The sequence below is a fragment of the Mus musculus genome, chromosome 15 (assembly GCF_000001635.26).
Source record: "Mus musculus strain C57BL/6J chromosome 15, GRCm38.p6 C57BL/6J".
Taxonomy (NCBI): Eukaryota; Metazoa; Chordata; class Mammalia; order Rodentia; family Muridae; genus Mus; species Mus musculus.
In genome coordinates, this window is record NC_000081.6 from 33,239,216 (window position 1) to 33,255,751 (window position 16,536).

At 38.9% G+C, this 16,536-nt stretch overlaps 1 protein-coding gene across 2 annotated transcripts in view; it reads left to right on the plus strand.

Moving 5' to 3' along the window:
* The window catches only part of Cpq (carboxypeptidase Q), a 511,424-nt gene that overhangs the window by 156,087 nt on the left and 338,801 nt on the right, over window positions 1–16,536 (plus strand). For both annotated transcript variants that reach the window (NM_018755.2, NM_176073.4), the window contains one exon: window positions 10,711–10,918. In NM_018755.2, coding sequence (NP_061225.2) covers window positions 10,711–10,918 — 208 coding nt within the window. The remainder of the gene's footprint in view (window positions 1–10,710; window positions 10,919–16,536) is intronic.

Below are 16,536 nucleotides of genomic sequence, written 5' to 3' on the forward strand. Positions count from 1 at the left end.
AAACAATGAATTTATGAAATTCTTAGGCAAATGGATGTATCTGGAGGATATCATCCTGAGTGAGGTAACCCAATTCCAACAGAAGTCACTTGATATGTACTCACTTATAAATGGATATTAGCCCAGAAACTTAGAATACCCATGATACAATTTGCAAAATATCAGAAAATCAAGAAGAAAGACTAATTTGTTAATTTCTCCTTAGAATAGGGATCAAAATACCCATGGAAGAAGTTACCGAGACAAAGTTTGGTGCTCAGAAAAATGGATGGATCATCCAGAGAATACCCCACCGGGTGATCCATCCCATAATCAACCGCCAAACACAGACACTATTGAACATGCCAGCAAGATTTTGCTGAAAGGATCCTGTCTCTTGTGAGGCTATGACATTGCCTGACGAATACAGAAGTGGATGCTCACCACAATCTATTAGATCGAACACAGGGCCCTCAATGGAGGAGCTAGAGAGTGTACCCAAGGAGCTGAAGGGGTATGCAACCCTATAGGTGGAGCAACAATATGAACTAACCAGTACCCCCAGAGCTCGTGTCTCTAGGTGCATATGTAGCAGAGGATGTCCTAGTCGGCCATCCTTGGGAAGAGAGGCCCCTTGGTCTTGCAAACTTTATATGCCCCCATTCAGGCCAAGAAGTGGGAGTGGGTGGGTAGGAGATCAGGGCTGGGGGTGGGTAAAGGGGACTTTCAGGATAGCATTTGAAGTGTAATTGAAGAAAATATCTAATAAAAATTGAAAAAAAATTTGTAGAAATTTAGCTTTATTTCTAGTAGTTTTAATCCAGGTGCCAAAATTGTCCCATTGTTTGTATATCATGTTGGATTTAACCATTGAATCTTTTTTATTTATTTTTGTGATTTTTAATTTTTTTAATTAATAATTCTATTCATTTACATCTCAAATAATATCCCACTTCCCAGTTACCCTCCACCAATTCCCCATTCTACATCTGCTGTCCTCCCTCACCTATGTCTGTATGAGAATGCTTCCCCCACCCACCTATACTCTCAGTCCCACAACTCTGATATCACCCTACTCTGTGTTATCACACATCCCCTGGACCAAGGGCCTCCCCTCCCATTGTTGTCAGGCAAGGCCCTCTTCTGCTACATATGTATCTGGAACCATGGATCCTGCCAGATACACTCCAGTATTCGTGGTCTAGACTTTGGAAGAACTGGGTAGTCAGTCCAGCCTATGTTGTTCCTCCATTGGGGTTTCAATCCCCTCTGCTCCTCCTGTCCTCCTGCCAGCTCCCCTACCAGGTTCCCTGAGTTTAGTCTGATGGTTGGCTCCAAGCTTCCTCATCTGCATTGGTCAGTTGATGGCCGGATCTCCCAAGAAACTACCACACTACCTGCAAGTGCCTCTTCACAATGGCAACAGTGTTGGGTTTGGAGTCTGCAGACTGGATGGATCCCAGGTTGGGACATTCCTAGTTGACCCCTCCTTCAGTCTCTGTTCCATTTTTTGTCCCTGTTCTTCCTTTGGACAGAAACATTTCTGGGTTAAAAATCTTTAAATTGGTTGGTTGTCCCATCCCTTGACCTAGGGCCATGCCTATCCACTGAAGGTAGTTTCCATAGGTTCAATTTCCCCATTCTCTGCGAATTACATCTAAAGTCAATCCCATTGCATCCTGGAAGCCTCACGTATCTCTGGTGTCTGGGACCCAGACCTTCCAGTGGCTATCCCCAGTTCCTCACCCCACCCCACCCTGCTACCTATTTTTATTTGATTTCCTGACCCTCTGTACCTCTCTCCTCCAGTTTCTGATACTGCCACCCTTATTTCCTTTCCCTCCTTCCTCCCTTCCTTGTCCCCCTCTCCTTCCACCTCTCCCAATCATCTTGGTCCCCCTTCAATGTAGGACTGAAGCATCCGTCCTCTGGTCTTCCTTCTTCTTTGCTCCCTATGGTCTGTAGGTGGTATCAAGGACATTGTGAGCTTTTTGGCTAGTATCCATTTATTAGTGAGTACATACCATGTGCATCTGGGTTAGCTCACCTAGGATGATATTTTCCAGTTCCATCCATTTGCCTGTGAATTTCATGAAGTCATTGCATAGTACTCCATTGTGTATATGTGCCACATATTTTTGTATCCATTCTTCTGTTGAGGAACATCTGGATTGTTTCCAGTTTCTGACTATTATACATAAGATTGCTATGAACATAGTGGAGCATGTGTCCTTGTTATATGATGGAGTATATTTTGTGTGTATGGCCAGGTGTGGTATTGCTGGATCTTCCGGTAGTACTATGTCCAATTTTCTGAGGAACCACCAGACTGATTTCCAAAGTGGTTTTACTAGCTTACAGTCCCACTACCAATGGAGGAATGTTGTTCTTTATCCACATTTTTGCCAACACATCCTGTCACCTGCGTTTTTGATCTTAGCCTTTCTAACTGGTATGAGGTGAGAGCTCTGAGTCGTTTTACTTTGCATTTCCCTGATGACTAAGAATGTTGAACATTTCTTTAAGTGTTTCTCAGCCATTCAAGATTCCTAGGTTGAGAATTCTCTATTTAGCTCTGTAACTCCACTTTTTAATAGGGTTATTTGGTTCTCTGGAGTATACCTTCTTGAGTTCCTTGTATATTTTGGATATTAACCATTTATCAGATGTAGGGTTGGCAAAGATCATTTCCAAATCTGTGGGTTGACATTTTCTCCTATTAATAGTGACCTTTGCTTTAAAGAAGACTTTCAGTTTTATAAGGTCCCAGTTGTTGATTGTTGCTCTTGAAGCATAAGCCATTGGTATTCTGTTAAGGAAGTCTTCCCCTGTTCCAATGTGTTTGAGAGTCTTTCCCACTTTCTCTTCTATTAGATTCAGCATCTCTGGTTTTATATGTCCTTGATTCACTTGGACTTGAGCTTTGTGCAAGGAGATAGCAATGGATCAATTTTCATTCTTCTACATGTTGACTGCCAGTTGAACCAACACCATATGTTCAAAATGCTGTGTTTTTCCAATGGGTGGTTTTAGCTTCTTTGTCAAAGATCAAGTGACCATAGGTGTGTGGGTTCATTTCTGGGTCTTCAGTTCTATTCCATTGATCTATCTGCCTGTCTGTGTATCAATACTATTTCAGTTTTTGTCACTATTACTCTGTAACACAGCTTGAGGTCAGGGATAGTCATTTTCCTAGAAGTTTTTTTTTTTTAATTGTTGAGAAATTTTTTGCTATTCTAGATTTTTGTTATTTCAAATGAATTTGAGAATTGCTCTAACTCTATGAAGAATTGAAATGGAATTTTGATGGGGACTGAATTAAATTTGTAGATTGCTTTTGGTAAGATAGCCATTTTTAGTATATCAATCCTGCCAATCCATGAGCATGGGAGATCTTTCCAACTTCTGAGGTCTTCTTTGATGTCTTCCTTCAGGGATTTTGAAGTTCTTGTAATACAGATCTTTCACTTGCTTGGTTAAAGTCACACCTAGATATTTTATATTATTTGTGACTATTGTTGAAGGTGTTGGTTCCCTAATTTCTTTCTTAGCCCCTTTATCCTTTGAGTGAAGGAAGGGTACTTACTGATTTGTTTGAGTTAATTTTAAATCTAGCCACTTTGCTGAAGTTTTTATCAGCTGTAGTAGCTCTCTGGTAGACTATTTTAGGGTCACCTGTATATACCATCATATCTTCTCCAAATATAGTTATCTTGACTTCCTTCTGATTTGTATCTCTTTGATCTCTTTTTGTTTTCTAATTGCTCTGGCTATAATTCTGACTACTATATTGATTAAGTAGGGAGAGTGTAGACAGCTTTTCTAGTCCCTGATTTTAATGGGATTGCTTGAGTTTCTCCCCATTTAGTTTGATGTTGGCTATTGGTTTGTTGTATATTCCTTTTATTATATTTAAGTATGCACCTTGAATTCCTGGTCTCTCCAATACTTTTAACATGAGTGGGTGTTGTATTTTGTCAAAGACTTTTTCCTCTTCTAATGGGATGATCATATTGTTTTTTTTTTCCTGTGGTTTTGTTTTTATAGTGTATTACATTGATGGACTTTCCTATATTGAACCACTTCTGCATCCCTGGAATGAAGCCTACGTGATCATAGTGGCTGATAATTTTGATGTGTTCTTTTATTTGGTTTGCAATAATTTTATTGAGTATTTTTGTATCGATATTCATAAGGGGTATTTGGTCTGAAGATCTCTTTCTTTTTTGGGTCTTTTTGTGGTCTAGGTTTCAGTGTAACTATGGCTTCATAGAAACAATTGGGTAGTGTTCCTTCTGTTTCTATTTTATGCAATAGTTTGAGAAGTATTGGTATCAGATCTTCTTTGAAGGTCTGATAGAATTCTGCACTGAAAAACCATCTGGCCTTGGGCTTTTTTTTTTTTTTAATTGGAAGACGTTTAATGACTGCTTCTGTTTCTTTGGGTGTTATGGGGGCTGTTTATATGGTTTATCTGATCCTGATTTAATTTTGGTACTTGGTATCTGTCTGGAAAATCATCCATTTCATCCAGGTTTTCCAGGTTTGTTGAGTATAGGCTTTTGTAGTAGGATCTGATTATTTTTTGAATTTTGAATTTCCTCAGTTTCTGTTGTTATACCTTCATTTTCATCCCTGATTTTGTTAATCTGGATACTGTCTCTGTGCCGTATGGACAGTCTGGTAAGGGTTTGTTTATCTTGTTGATTTTCTCATAGAAACAGCTCCTGATTTTGTTCATTCTTTGTATAGATCTTTTTGCTTCTACTTGGTTGACTTCAATCCTGAGTTTGAATACTTCCTGCTATCTACTCCCTTTGGGTATATTTTGCTTCTTTTTGTTCTAGAGTTTTCAGATGAGCTGTTAAGCTGCTAGTGTATGATCTCTCCATATGTTTATGGAGGCACTCAGAGCTATGAGTTTTCCTCTTAGCACTGCTTTCCTTGTGTCCCACAAGCTTGGATATGTTATGCCTTCATTTTCACTGAATTCTAAAATGTCTTTAATTTCTTTCTTTTATTTTCTTCCTTGACTAATTATTGTTGCATAGGGCATTGTTCATCTTTCATGTTTATGTGAGCTTTCTGTTGGTTTTGTTGGTATTGAAGACCAGCCTTAGTCTGTAGTTGTCTAATAGAATACATGGAATTAATGAAATATTCTTATATCTGTTGAGGTCTGTTTTGTGTGTAAGTGTATGGTTGATTTTGAAAAAGGTACCATGAGGTGCTGAGAAGAATGTATATTCTTTTGTTATAGGATGAAATGGTCTGTAGATATCTGTTAAGTACATTTGGTTCATAACTTCTCTTAGTTTCATTGTGTCTCTGTTAGATTTCTGTTTCCATGATCTGTCCATTGGTAAGAGTGGGGTATTGAAATCTCCTATTATTAGTGTGTAAGGCTCAATGTGTGTTTTGAGCTTTAGTAACATTTCTTTTTTTATTAGGTATTTATTTCATTTACATTTCCAGTGCTATCCCAAAAGTCCCCCACACCCTCCCCTACCCAGCCACTCCCACTTCTTGGCCCTGACGTTCCCCTGTACTGAGGCATATAAAGTTTGCACGACCAATGGGCCTCTCTTTCCACTGATGGCAGACTATGCCATCTTCTGATACATATGTAGCTAGAGACATGAGCTCCAGGGGGTTGCTGGTTAGTTCATATTGTTGTTCCACCTATAGGGTTGCAGATACCTTTAGAGGAGGAACTAGAGAAAGTAACATTTCTTTAACAGATGTGGGTTTCCTTTTATTTTGGGCATAGATTTTCAAAATTGAGGGTTCATCCTGGTGTACTTTTTTCCCTTGATGAGTAAGTAAGTAATGTCCTTCCCCATCTTTTTATTTTTTATTTTTTAAACTTTTGGTTGAATGTCTATTTTGTTGGATATTTGGATGGCTACTTCAGCCTGTTTCTTGTGACCATTTGCTTGGAAAAATATTTCCCATCATTTTAGTTTGAGTTCTGTTTTAACTCTGAGGTGTGTTTCCTGTTTGCAGCAACATGCTGGATCCTGTTTACGTATCCAGTCTGTTAGTCTAGGCAGTTTTATTGAGGAATTGAGTTCATTGATGTTGGGAGATATTAGGGACCAGTTAGATCCCCATATATAGTAATTGTGAGTTTTGCCAGGCATAGTAGGCCAAGCTGGCATTTTTGTTCTCTGAGGGTCTGTGTGACATCTGTCCAGGATCTTCTGGCTTTTATAGACTCTGTTAAGAAGTCTGGCATAATTCTGATAGGTCTGCTTTTATATGTTACTTGATATTTTCCCTTACTACTTTCACTATTCTTTTTTGTTCTGTGCATTTGGTGTTTTAATTATTATATAACAAGAGGAATTTCTTTTCTGGTCCTATTTGTTTGGTGTTCTGTAGGGCTTCTTGTGTGTTTGGGGGCATTTTCTTTCTTTAGGTTAGGAAAGTTTTCTTCTATAATTTTGTTGTTTTCTTCCTCTTTGAGTTGGGGTCTTCACTCTCTTCTATACCTATTATTCTCAGGTTCAGTCTTTTCATTGTGTCCTGCATTACTTGAATGTTTTGAGATAGAAGGTTTTTGCTTTTTGTGTTTTCCTTAAATGCTGTGTTGATGCCTTCTACTGTATCTTCTGCCACTGAGATTCTCTCTTCCATCTCTTGTTTTCTGTTGGTGATGCTTGCATCTGTGACTCCTGTTCTTTTTCCTAGGTTTTCCATCTCCAGAGCTGTTTCCCTTTGAGTTTTCATTAATGATTCTATTTCCATTTTTAGATCCTAGACAGTTTTATTCAATTCCTTCACCTGTTTGGTTGTGTTCTCTTGTATTTCTTTAAGGGAGTTATTTATGTCCTTCTTAAAGTCCTATATCATCTTCATGAAATGAGAGTTAGATCTGAATCTTGTTTTAAGGGTGTGTTGAGGGTATCCAGGGATTGCTGTGGTGGGAGAACTGGATTCTGATGTTGCCAAGTCAAATTGGTTTCTTTTGATTATGTGCATATGCTTGCCTCTCAAGATCTGGTTATCTCTGGTGTTATCTAGACTTCCTATATCTGATTGGAGCCTGTCCTTCCTATGATCCTGTGATCCTGTGATCCTGTGATCCTGTGATCCTGTGATCCTGTGATCCTGTGATCCTGTGATCCTGTGATCCTGCGGAGTGGAGCTCCAACTTGGGTGTGGGCTGTGTGAGATTGGGTCCAGCACCCAGGCTCTGCTCCAGGCTGGCACAGGTGGGAACTGAAAGCACCACTGAACATTTAATTAGGAAAGGCCATCAGCCAAATGTTTGTATGATGCTCACACTGACACCAGTCAAATATCAAGGTAACTTTGGAGTCAGAATCTCAGAATTTGTCTGCCTGATTCTTCATTTAGATTTTCAATACTTATTCATTATGTGGAAAGCAGGTGGTTCCCTTCCTTTTTATAATTATGTATTATTTATTTTAGATTGTAAATTAAGTTATAACTTGTAACTGAAGAAATACTTATACATTTGTAACCCCAGAGGGATTTTTTTCTTGGAATCGATATTGAAATTAAGAATTTTCTAGTATGTGAGTACTATCCTAAAGGATTTTCTTTTTCTTTTTTCCATTTTTTATTAGATATTTAACTCATTTACATTTCCAATGCTATACCAAAAGTCCCCCATATCCACCCACCCCCACTCCCCTGCCCACCCACTCCCCCTTTTTGGCCCTGGTGTTCCCCTGTACTGGGGCATATAAAGTTTGCAAGTCCAATGGGCCTCTCTTTCCAGTGATGGCCGACTAGGCCATCTTTTGATATATATGCAGCTAGAGTCAAGAGCTCCGGGGTACTGGTTAGTTCATAATGTTGTTCCACCTATAGGGTTGCAGATCCCTTTAGCTCCTTGGCTACTTTCTCTAGCTCCTCCATTGGGAGCCCTATGATCCATCCATTAGCTGACTGTGAGCATCCACTTCTGTGTTTGCTAGGCCCCGGCATAGTCTCACAAGAGACAGCTACATCTGGGTCCTTTCAATAAAATCTTGCTAGTGTATGCAATGGTGTCAGCATTTGGATGCTGATTATGGGGTGGATCCCTGGATATGGCAGTCTCTACATGGTCCATCCTTTCATCTCAGCTCCAAACTTTGTCTCTGTAACTCCTTCCATGGGTGTTTTGTTCCCAAATCTAAGGAGGGGCATAGTGTCCACACTTCAGTCTTCATTCCTCTTGAGTTTCATGTGTTTAGCAAATTATATCTTATATCTTGGGTATCCTAGGTTTGGGGCTAATATCCACTTATCAGTGAGTACATATTGTGTGAGTTCCTTTGTGAATGTGTTATCTCACTCAGGATGATGCCCTCCAGGTCCATCCATTTGGCTAGGAATTTCATAAATTCATTCTTTTTAATAGCTGAGTAGTACTCCATTGTGTAGATGTACCACATTTTCTGTATCCATTCCTCTGTTGAGGGGCATCTAGGTTCTTTCCAGCTTCTGGTTATTATAAATAAGGCTGCTATGAACATAGTGGAGCATGTGTCCTTCTTACCAGTTGGGGCATCTTCTGGATATATGCCCAGGAGAGGTATTGCTGGATCCTCACGTAGTACTATGTCCAGTTTTCTGAGGAACTGCCAGACTGATTTCCAGAGTGGTTGTACAAGCCTGCACTCCCACCAACAATGGAGGAGTGTTCCTCTTTCTCCACATCCACGCCAGCATCTGCTGTCACCTGAATTTTTGATCTTAGCCATTCTGACTGGTGTGAGGTGGAATCTCAGGGTTGTTTTGATTTGCATTTCCCTGATGATTAAGGATGTTGAACATTTTTTCAGGTGCTTCTCTGCCATTCGGTATTCCTCAGGTGAGAATTCTTTGTTCAGTTCTGAGCCCCATTTTTTAATGGGGTTATTTGATTTTCTGAAGTCCACCTTCTTGAGTTCTTTATATATGTTGGATATTAGTCCCCTATCTGATTTAGGATAGGTAAAGATCCTTTCCCAATCTGTTGGTGGTCTTTTTGTCTTATTGACGGTGTCTTTTGCCTTGCAGAAACTTTGGAGTTTCATTAGGTCCCATTTGTCAATTCTCAATCTTACAGCACAAGCCATTGCTGTTCTGTTCAGGAATTTTTCCCCTGTGCCCATATCTTCAAGGCTTTTCCCCACTTTCTCCTCTATAAGTTTCAGTGTCTCTGGTTTTATGTGAAGTTCCTTGATCCACTTAGATTTGACCTTAGTACAAGGAGATAAGTATGGATCGATTCGCATTCTTCTACACGATAACAACCAGTTGTGCCAGCACCAATTGTTGAAAATGCTGTCCTAAAGGATTTTCTAAGTAACAACTACCACTATATAGGCATCTTTTAAACTTTCAAAATAAAACAATCCCTCCAAAAAGAAAAAATAACACCCTAATTCTTCAAGTTTAGGATATTAAGAAAATATAACATATATACACATTACTTCAAATTACTGATATATTTAATGACGGCATGGCTAAAATCATAGGGTAGCAGATGTTAGGAACTGTGAATATAGTTTAGCATTTGAATGCTTGGCTAGCATGGGCAAGGCCTTCAAATCAATTCACAGCATATACATAAAGCATAACCAGAACAGATGTCTTTTCTTAGATTTAGTACTGCATCTTTCCTCTCAATGAGTACATGTGTGTGTTTATGTCTGAATATATGTATATGTATGTGTGTTAGTGTGTGAGTATGTATGTGAATGTGTATTATATATGTGTGTAAGTCTATGTGTGTGTGTGTGTGTGTGTGTGTGTTTGTGTATATAAGGGCACATATGAGTATATGCACACTTGTGTATTTGTATGTGAATGTATACGTATGAATGTATATGTATGCATGCATATATGTATGTGTGCATATGTGTATATGTGTGTACATATCCATATATATCCATATATATATATATATATATATATATATATGTACATATATGTATTTGTACATCAGTTTGCCTGATTTCTTGAAGACAGAACTCTTTTCCTTTAATCAGAAAAGTATGGTAATGTGGGAAAGAGGTATGAGTAAGTGAGCACATCTAACCAGAACAAACAGATTTTAGGTCATTTATATATGCTCCAAGTTTTTTGTTTTTTGTTTTTGTTTTTTGGGTTTTTTTTTTTTTTTTGAAAGGATGTTAGTGTGATTTTCGGTGATGAGTTATTTTAAGTTGTGATGCACAGGAAGTTTCCACAACCTTTTGGAGTGTTTTTATCCAAAGAAGAAAACAAACTGACTTTCATTGTTCTAAGGAGAAGGCATGTTGTTGGCTAAAAGTTGGGTTCATGAAAGACATTGTCTTCTAAACACATTCTTCCTAAGCTGCTGCCCTCTGCTGAAGTTGAGAGTATTTATTGACATACCAAAATAACTTTAGGAAGGGATAAATATGTTTGTCATTAATGCTAAGACTTAGGAAATGCAATTTTAAAAATAATAATTGTTCTCTGATGAAATCCAAGGAAAAGTATCTTTTCAATCAATTTGTGACTTAATGCCAGCTGATGGAATGAGCTGAAAAACCTTGAGTTATATTATTTTGAATGCGTTGTTTCCTTCTAAGGCAGATGTCTAACTTGCAGTCTTGCTGCCATGGTAACTAGCTCTCAAACTTCAATCTTCTCCACTCAGTATGCCAGATGTAGCCAACAGAATATGTGTAACCTTTTGTATGCCAATTCCGCCTGACTGTTGGGAAATCCTAATTTAATTTGCTTAACTTTTACTTCTAGGCATCACAGCAGAAGTGCTGGTGGTAGCCTCTTTTGATGAACTTCAAAGAAGAGCATCAGAAGCAAGAGGGAAGATCATTGTTTATAACCAGCCTTACACTGGCTATGAGAAGACTGTGCAGTACCGGGTGCAGGGAGCTGTGGAAGCTGCCAAGGTGGGAGCTGTGGCATCCCTCATCCAATCAGTAGCTTCCTTTTCCATCTACAGGTGAGTTGTGATGTTTGTTTTAAACACCTTCAAAAATTAGTTTTCCACGAACAGGAAGACATTATGAAATAAAAGCAAACCATCCAAATGAAAATACTGATAGTTCATGGAATCTCCTCCCATCCCACATTTGGTATTTTCATTGTAATATTTTCTTTGGCCTTTTTAGGATTCCAAGCATTACTTATGAATTCCTCTCAAAGATATTTCACACTAAAAATGATCCCATAACATTCTTTCTATAATTAACATACTGTGTTGGAGGGAGAGCTGAGTTAATGTCTGTGCTTCATCCAAAATTCTTAATGACTGCAGAGGAGGCCAGGCTGTTTTCCATGTTGCTACAGAAGTCAAACAAAAACATAGTGGGTGACATGATGGGAGTGTCTCTTCTGTCATAGAATGAGATCTTACTGGACAACTGTATTCTTCAAAACTGCTATTTGGAGCTGTGGGGACATCGCTGGTTGACCTTAATTAGTTCTCATCACCTGGGGTTCACAATCAGAAAACAGTTATACAGAAGTACACAGAGGAGGATGAAGAATTTTTATTTTACAGAGATAAGATGTCCTCCCTGGGGAGCAGGATAGTACAACAAAAAGTTGCCCGCTGGGAGTTTTGTGAATGAAGTTCTAGTTACACCAGTATCACAAAGCTAAAAATACTGTTCTTTGTAAAGTCTTTAATGGGTACAAGACTTTTGAAATAATGATTGAATCATATCCTTTGGATGGTCAGTCTTCCCAGGAGAGAAATCCAAATGGGGCTAGCTTACTTCCCAGAACACCTCAGCTACTTGGAATAACAAACTCAGCAGTCTGTGGTCATTCACCATGATTTCACTTGTCATGAGGCATAAATTATGAAATGAGTCTGTTGCTGTATGAAACTGGAACCTAGTCATGAATCTTTATTAAAAAACTGAAACTCATAAGACTAATATATTCCCAGATGACTTAATGCACACCAGGGCTCATTGGCATGTCTTTTATTTGTTTGATTTTTGTTTTGATTTCTCTCTCAGCATAATAAAGACATCTGGAGACTTAGGCTGCAGTCTGGAGTGAGAATATTTCAGCATGGGCCTTCAGGATATTAGCCTTTAAAGCTCAGGGTCAGCAACTTTTACTGTGTAAAAATATCTTTTCTTCATGTGTCTAAATCATAAGTTTTCATGGACTTTTATAGTCAACATCCCACTGACCTTGTAATGCTATAACACTTTTGGCAATATATATGGATGTAAAGACATTGCTAGCCATGACATACTTTGTCTTTGAGAACCTTTGCACATGCCATGACACCAACCTGAAGGACCATGCAAATGGGGCATCATTTCATCATTTCTCCATAGGAAAAATAACTGAATATTTAGAGATAATATTCAGAGAGCTAGCATATTTACTTCTTTTATCCTCAAAAGTAAAAATCAAGATAAAATGAAATTCCTTTGTTCCCTCATAGTTTGTTTCAAAAACCTAATTTCTGTTCAGCATATTTTATATTTCTATCTGTATTTCTTCATCCTTCATTCACCACATATCACTTTATGTGGCTTTTGTGAGTACTAGGAAGAAACTCACTAAAGCCACAAAGAGTGACCAATTTCTCCAATACTCTAGAATTTTAGAACATTATTTCAGGTACACCTCTCCCTATGTACTCTTCTCCCTCATGTCCCTTCCTCTTCTTGTCCCTTCCCCCCCCCTATGTCTCCCATCTCCCTAATGTCCCTCCATTTCCTATGTATCTCTCCTCCTGCTACTCCTTTCTCTCCCTTTGTCCTTTCTTCTTCCTCTTCCTCACTTTTTCTCTCTATTTCTTTGGCCACAGATTAAAATGTTCTACCTAAGCATTTTCTATCAGCTCTATAAATGTTCTGCCATAAGTTAAAGGTGCACGTATCCACCTAACTATTGATTCTTCTTGAAGTCTGCCCTGCCCATCACACAGTCCTTAGTTAGACTTTTCTTTTTCCTTGGCCTTATTTCCAGTAGTCAGCAAGGCTTCTGCCCTATGTCAAGCATTCCAGAAAATGCAAGTAGAACAGCCACATTCCCCAGCAACTCTTTAGAACTATGCATAGTTTCCTAACATTGCATCTTTTCTCTGCTCCCTCCATTCGCTGTCTCACTGTCATGCTCTGCCCTTCATTGTCTGTCTTAAGCCTTTTTTTTTTTTTGAGAATATTTTTTTATTCTCAGTCATAGTCAGGTGATCTTCATAGTCAGGTGTCTTAGTCAGGGTTTCTATTCCTGCACAAACATTATGACCAAGAAGCAAGTTGGGGAGGAAAGTGTTTATTTGGCTTACACTTACTGCTGTTCATCACCAAAGGTTGCAGGACTGGAACCCAAGCAGGTCAGGAAGCAGGAGCTGATGCAGAGGCCATGGAGGGATGTTCCTAACTGGCTTGCTTCCCCTGGCTTGCTCAGCCTGCTCTCTTATAGAACCCAAGACTACCAGCCCAGAGATGGTCCCACCCACAAGGGGCCTTTCCCCCTTGATCACTAATTGAGAAAATGCCTTACAGTTGGATCTCATTGAGGCATTTCCTCAATTGACGCTCCTTTCTCTGTGATAACTCCAGCTGTGTCAAGTTGACACAAAACTAGCCAGTACATCAGGTACCCTCTGTATCTAATGTGCCCGCGGCAGTTTTGGCGTGTGCTTCGATAGCATAGACTACTGCTAAGAAGCACATTTACACAACAGTCACTTAATGAAATGGAAGTTTTTGTATTACTCACAAACCTGTTAACAGGAGACAGTTACTTCTTTCCATCTTATAGGTCTGTACCTCTGAGTCCTGAGTCTTCTGCATGGAGATGAACAAGAAGTTGATAGAATGCTTATAACCCACAAGAAGGTTTTCCCAGGGTTAGTCTTATCCAGGTCCAGAAATAGCATATCACCTTCACTCAATTTCTCTTGTCTGGTATGCCAATACATGGAAGCTGATAAATTCAGTTTATCTTTATTTCCAAGGAAAATGAATTTGGTGGAATCAAAAACATATCAAAACAAAAAAACCTTTTCAGTTTGCCCAATGTCTGAATACACACATACCCGGGTGGAGGGGGGGATGTAGAAAATCTATTTGTAATATCCACCATAACATTTGATGTATAGTAGGATTCTGGAAATGTCTGTTTAAGAAATGAACCCTATTGAGATTGTAGAGTAAATCATAACAGTGATGATGACAAACCAATTGACCCATTTCCTACTGTTCACTGGCCATGCTACATAAATTCTTCATAGTAATGTTAACAGAAGCTAACAATACCAGAGAACAGGATATGCATTGCATCCAATTGCTGTTTGCCTTCATTATTAAGGAGTCCTCACAGGACTGTTTCATTGGATAACTCTGAACAGTATTTTGTATAAACATTCATACCAAGACCCAATTTTGGAGAAATATGATTATGTGATGTCCTCAGCAGACAGCCCATTGCTTTCTGACAGTATCACCTCCAGACTCTTTTGTTATTTTTTTATTGGATATTTTATTTATTTACATTTCAATGAGTCTCACCATGTGTGCTCTTTGGCTGGTGGTTTAGTCCCTGGGAGCTCTGGGGGTACTGGCTAGTTCATATTGTTGTTTCTCCTATGGGGCTGCAAACCCCTTTAGCTCCTTAAGTCTTTTCTCTAGCTCCTTCACTGGGGATCCAACACTCAATTCAGTGGATGGCTGTGAACATCCACCTCTGTATTTGTGAGGCAGTGGCAGAGCCTCTCAGGAGAGAGGTCTATCAGTCTCCTGTCAGCAAGCACAACAGTGTCTGGGTTTGGTGGTTGTAAATGGGATGGATCCCCATGTGAGTCAGTCTCTAGATGGTCATTTCTTCAGTGTCTACTCCACACTTTGTCTCTGTAACTCCTTCCAGGGGTGTTTTGTTCTCCCCTTGTAAGATGGATAGAAGTATCCATTCTTCCTTCCCATTGAGTTTCATGTGGTCTGTGAATTGTATCTTGGGTATTCCAAGCTTCTGGGCTTCTGGGCTAATATCCACTTATCAATGAGTGCATATCATGTGTGTTCTTTTGTGATTGGGTTACCTCACTCGGGATGATATCCTCCAGATCCATTCATTTGTCTAAGAATTTCATAAATTCATTGTTTTTAATAGCTGAGTAGTACTCCATTGTGTAAACATACCACATTTTCTGTACCCATTCTTCTGTTGAGGGATATCTGGGTTCTTCCCAGCTTCTGGCTATTATAAATAAAGCTTCTATGAACATAGTGGAGCATGTTGGACCATCTTCTGGGTATATGCCCAGGAATAGTATTGCTGGGTCCTCAAGTAGTACTATGTCCAATTTTCTGAGAAACCGCCAAACTGATTTCCAGAGTGGTTGTACCAGCTTGCAATCCCACCAGCAATGGAGGAATCCTCCTCTTTCTCCACAACGTTGTCAACATCAGCTGTCATCTGAGTTTTTGATCTTAGCCATTCTGACTGGTGTGAGGTAGAATCTCAGGGTTGTTTTGATTTTTTGTTTGCTTGTTTGTTTGTTTGCATTTCCCTGATGACTAAGGATGTTGAGCATTTTTTAGGTGCTTCTCAGCCATTCAGAATTTCTCAGTTGAGAATTCTTTGTTTAGCTCTGTACCCCATGTTTAATAGGGTATTTTTTTCTTCTGGGGTCTCACTTCTTGAGTTCTTTGTATATATTGAATATTAGCTCTCTATAGGATGTAGAATTGGTGAATATCTTTTCCCAATCTGTTGTTGGCCTTTTTGTCTTCTTGATAGTGTCCTTTGCCTTACAGAAGCTTTGCATTTTTATGAAGTCCCATTTGTCGATTCTTGTTCTTACAGCACAAGTCATTGGTGTTCTGTTCAGGATTTTTTCCCCTGTGCCCATATGTTTATGCTCTTCCCCACTTTCTCTTCTGTAAGTTTCAGTGTATTAGAGCTTCTGTTTTCAAACTTAGAGCAAAAAGAAGACCGCTCATTTTACTGATGCTTTTGTAATGATCTGACCTTTCATTCACTCTTGTGATCATGAGATTCTTTGTTTTTCTGAATGTTAAATAGCACTTATTTTTGTAATGAAAAATATTTAAATCATAACTATAGTTACTAATAAAGAAGTTCTATATAACAAAACAGCATTGTGGAGCTATTTGTTTTAGATTACTTCTGAAATTTAGCATAGAAATTTCAAAGGCCCTAATTGTGAAAAGAATGAGTTAGAAATCTCTTTTTGTCTCTCTATCTCTGTCTCTCCTCTCTCTCTGTCTCTCTGTCTCTGTCTGTCTGTCTGTCTGTCTGTCTGTCTCTCTCTTTCTCTGTGTGTGTGTGTCTGGATGTTAGAAGATAGCCTCCAGTGTTGTACCTTTAGCACTATTTTTCTTCAGGTAGGCAGCATCTACACTTTTCGTTTGCTTGTTTGTTTGTTGTTTGTCTTTTTAAATATATATTCTTGTTAGATATTTTCTTTATTTACATTTTCAATGTGAATCTACAATTTTTGATGATCAGAGTCTTTCATTGACCTGGGACTTTTCAAATTGTTTGGTCTGGCTGGCCATGGAGCTTCAGGAACCCATTTGTCTTTTCCTCCCACTCTTGGGATCATAAGCATGTGCCTTCATG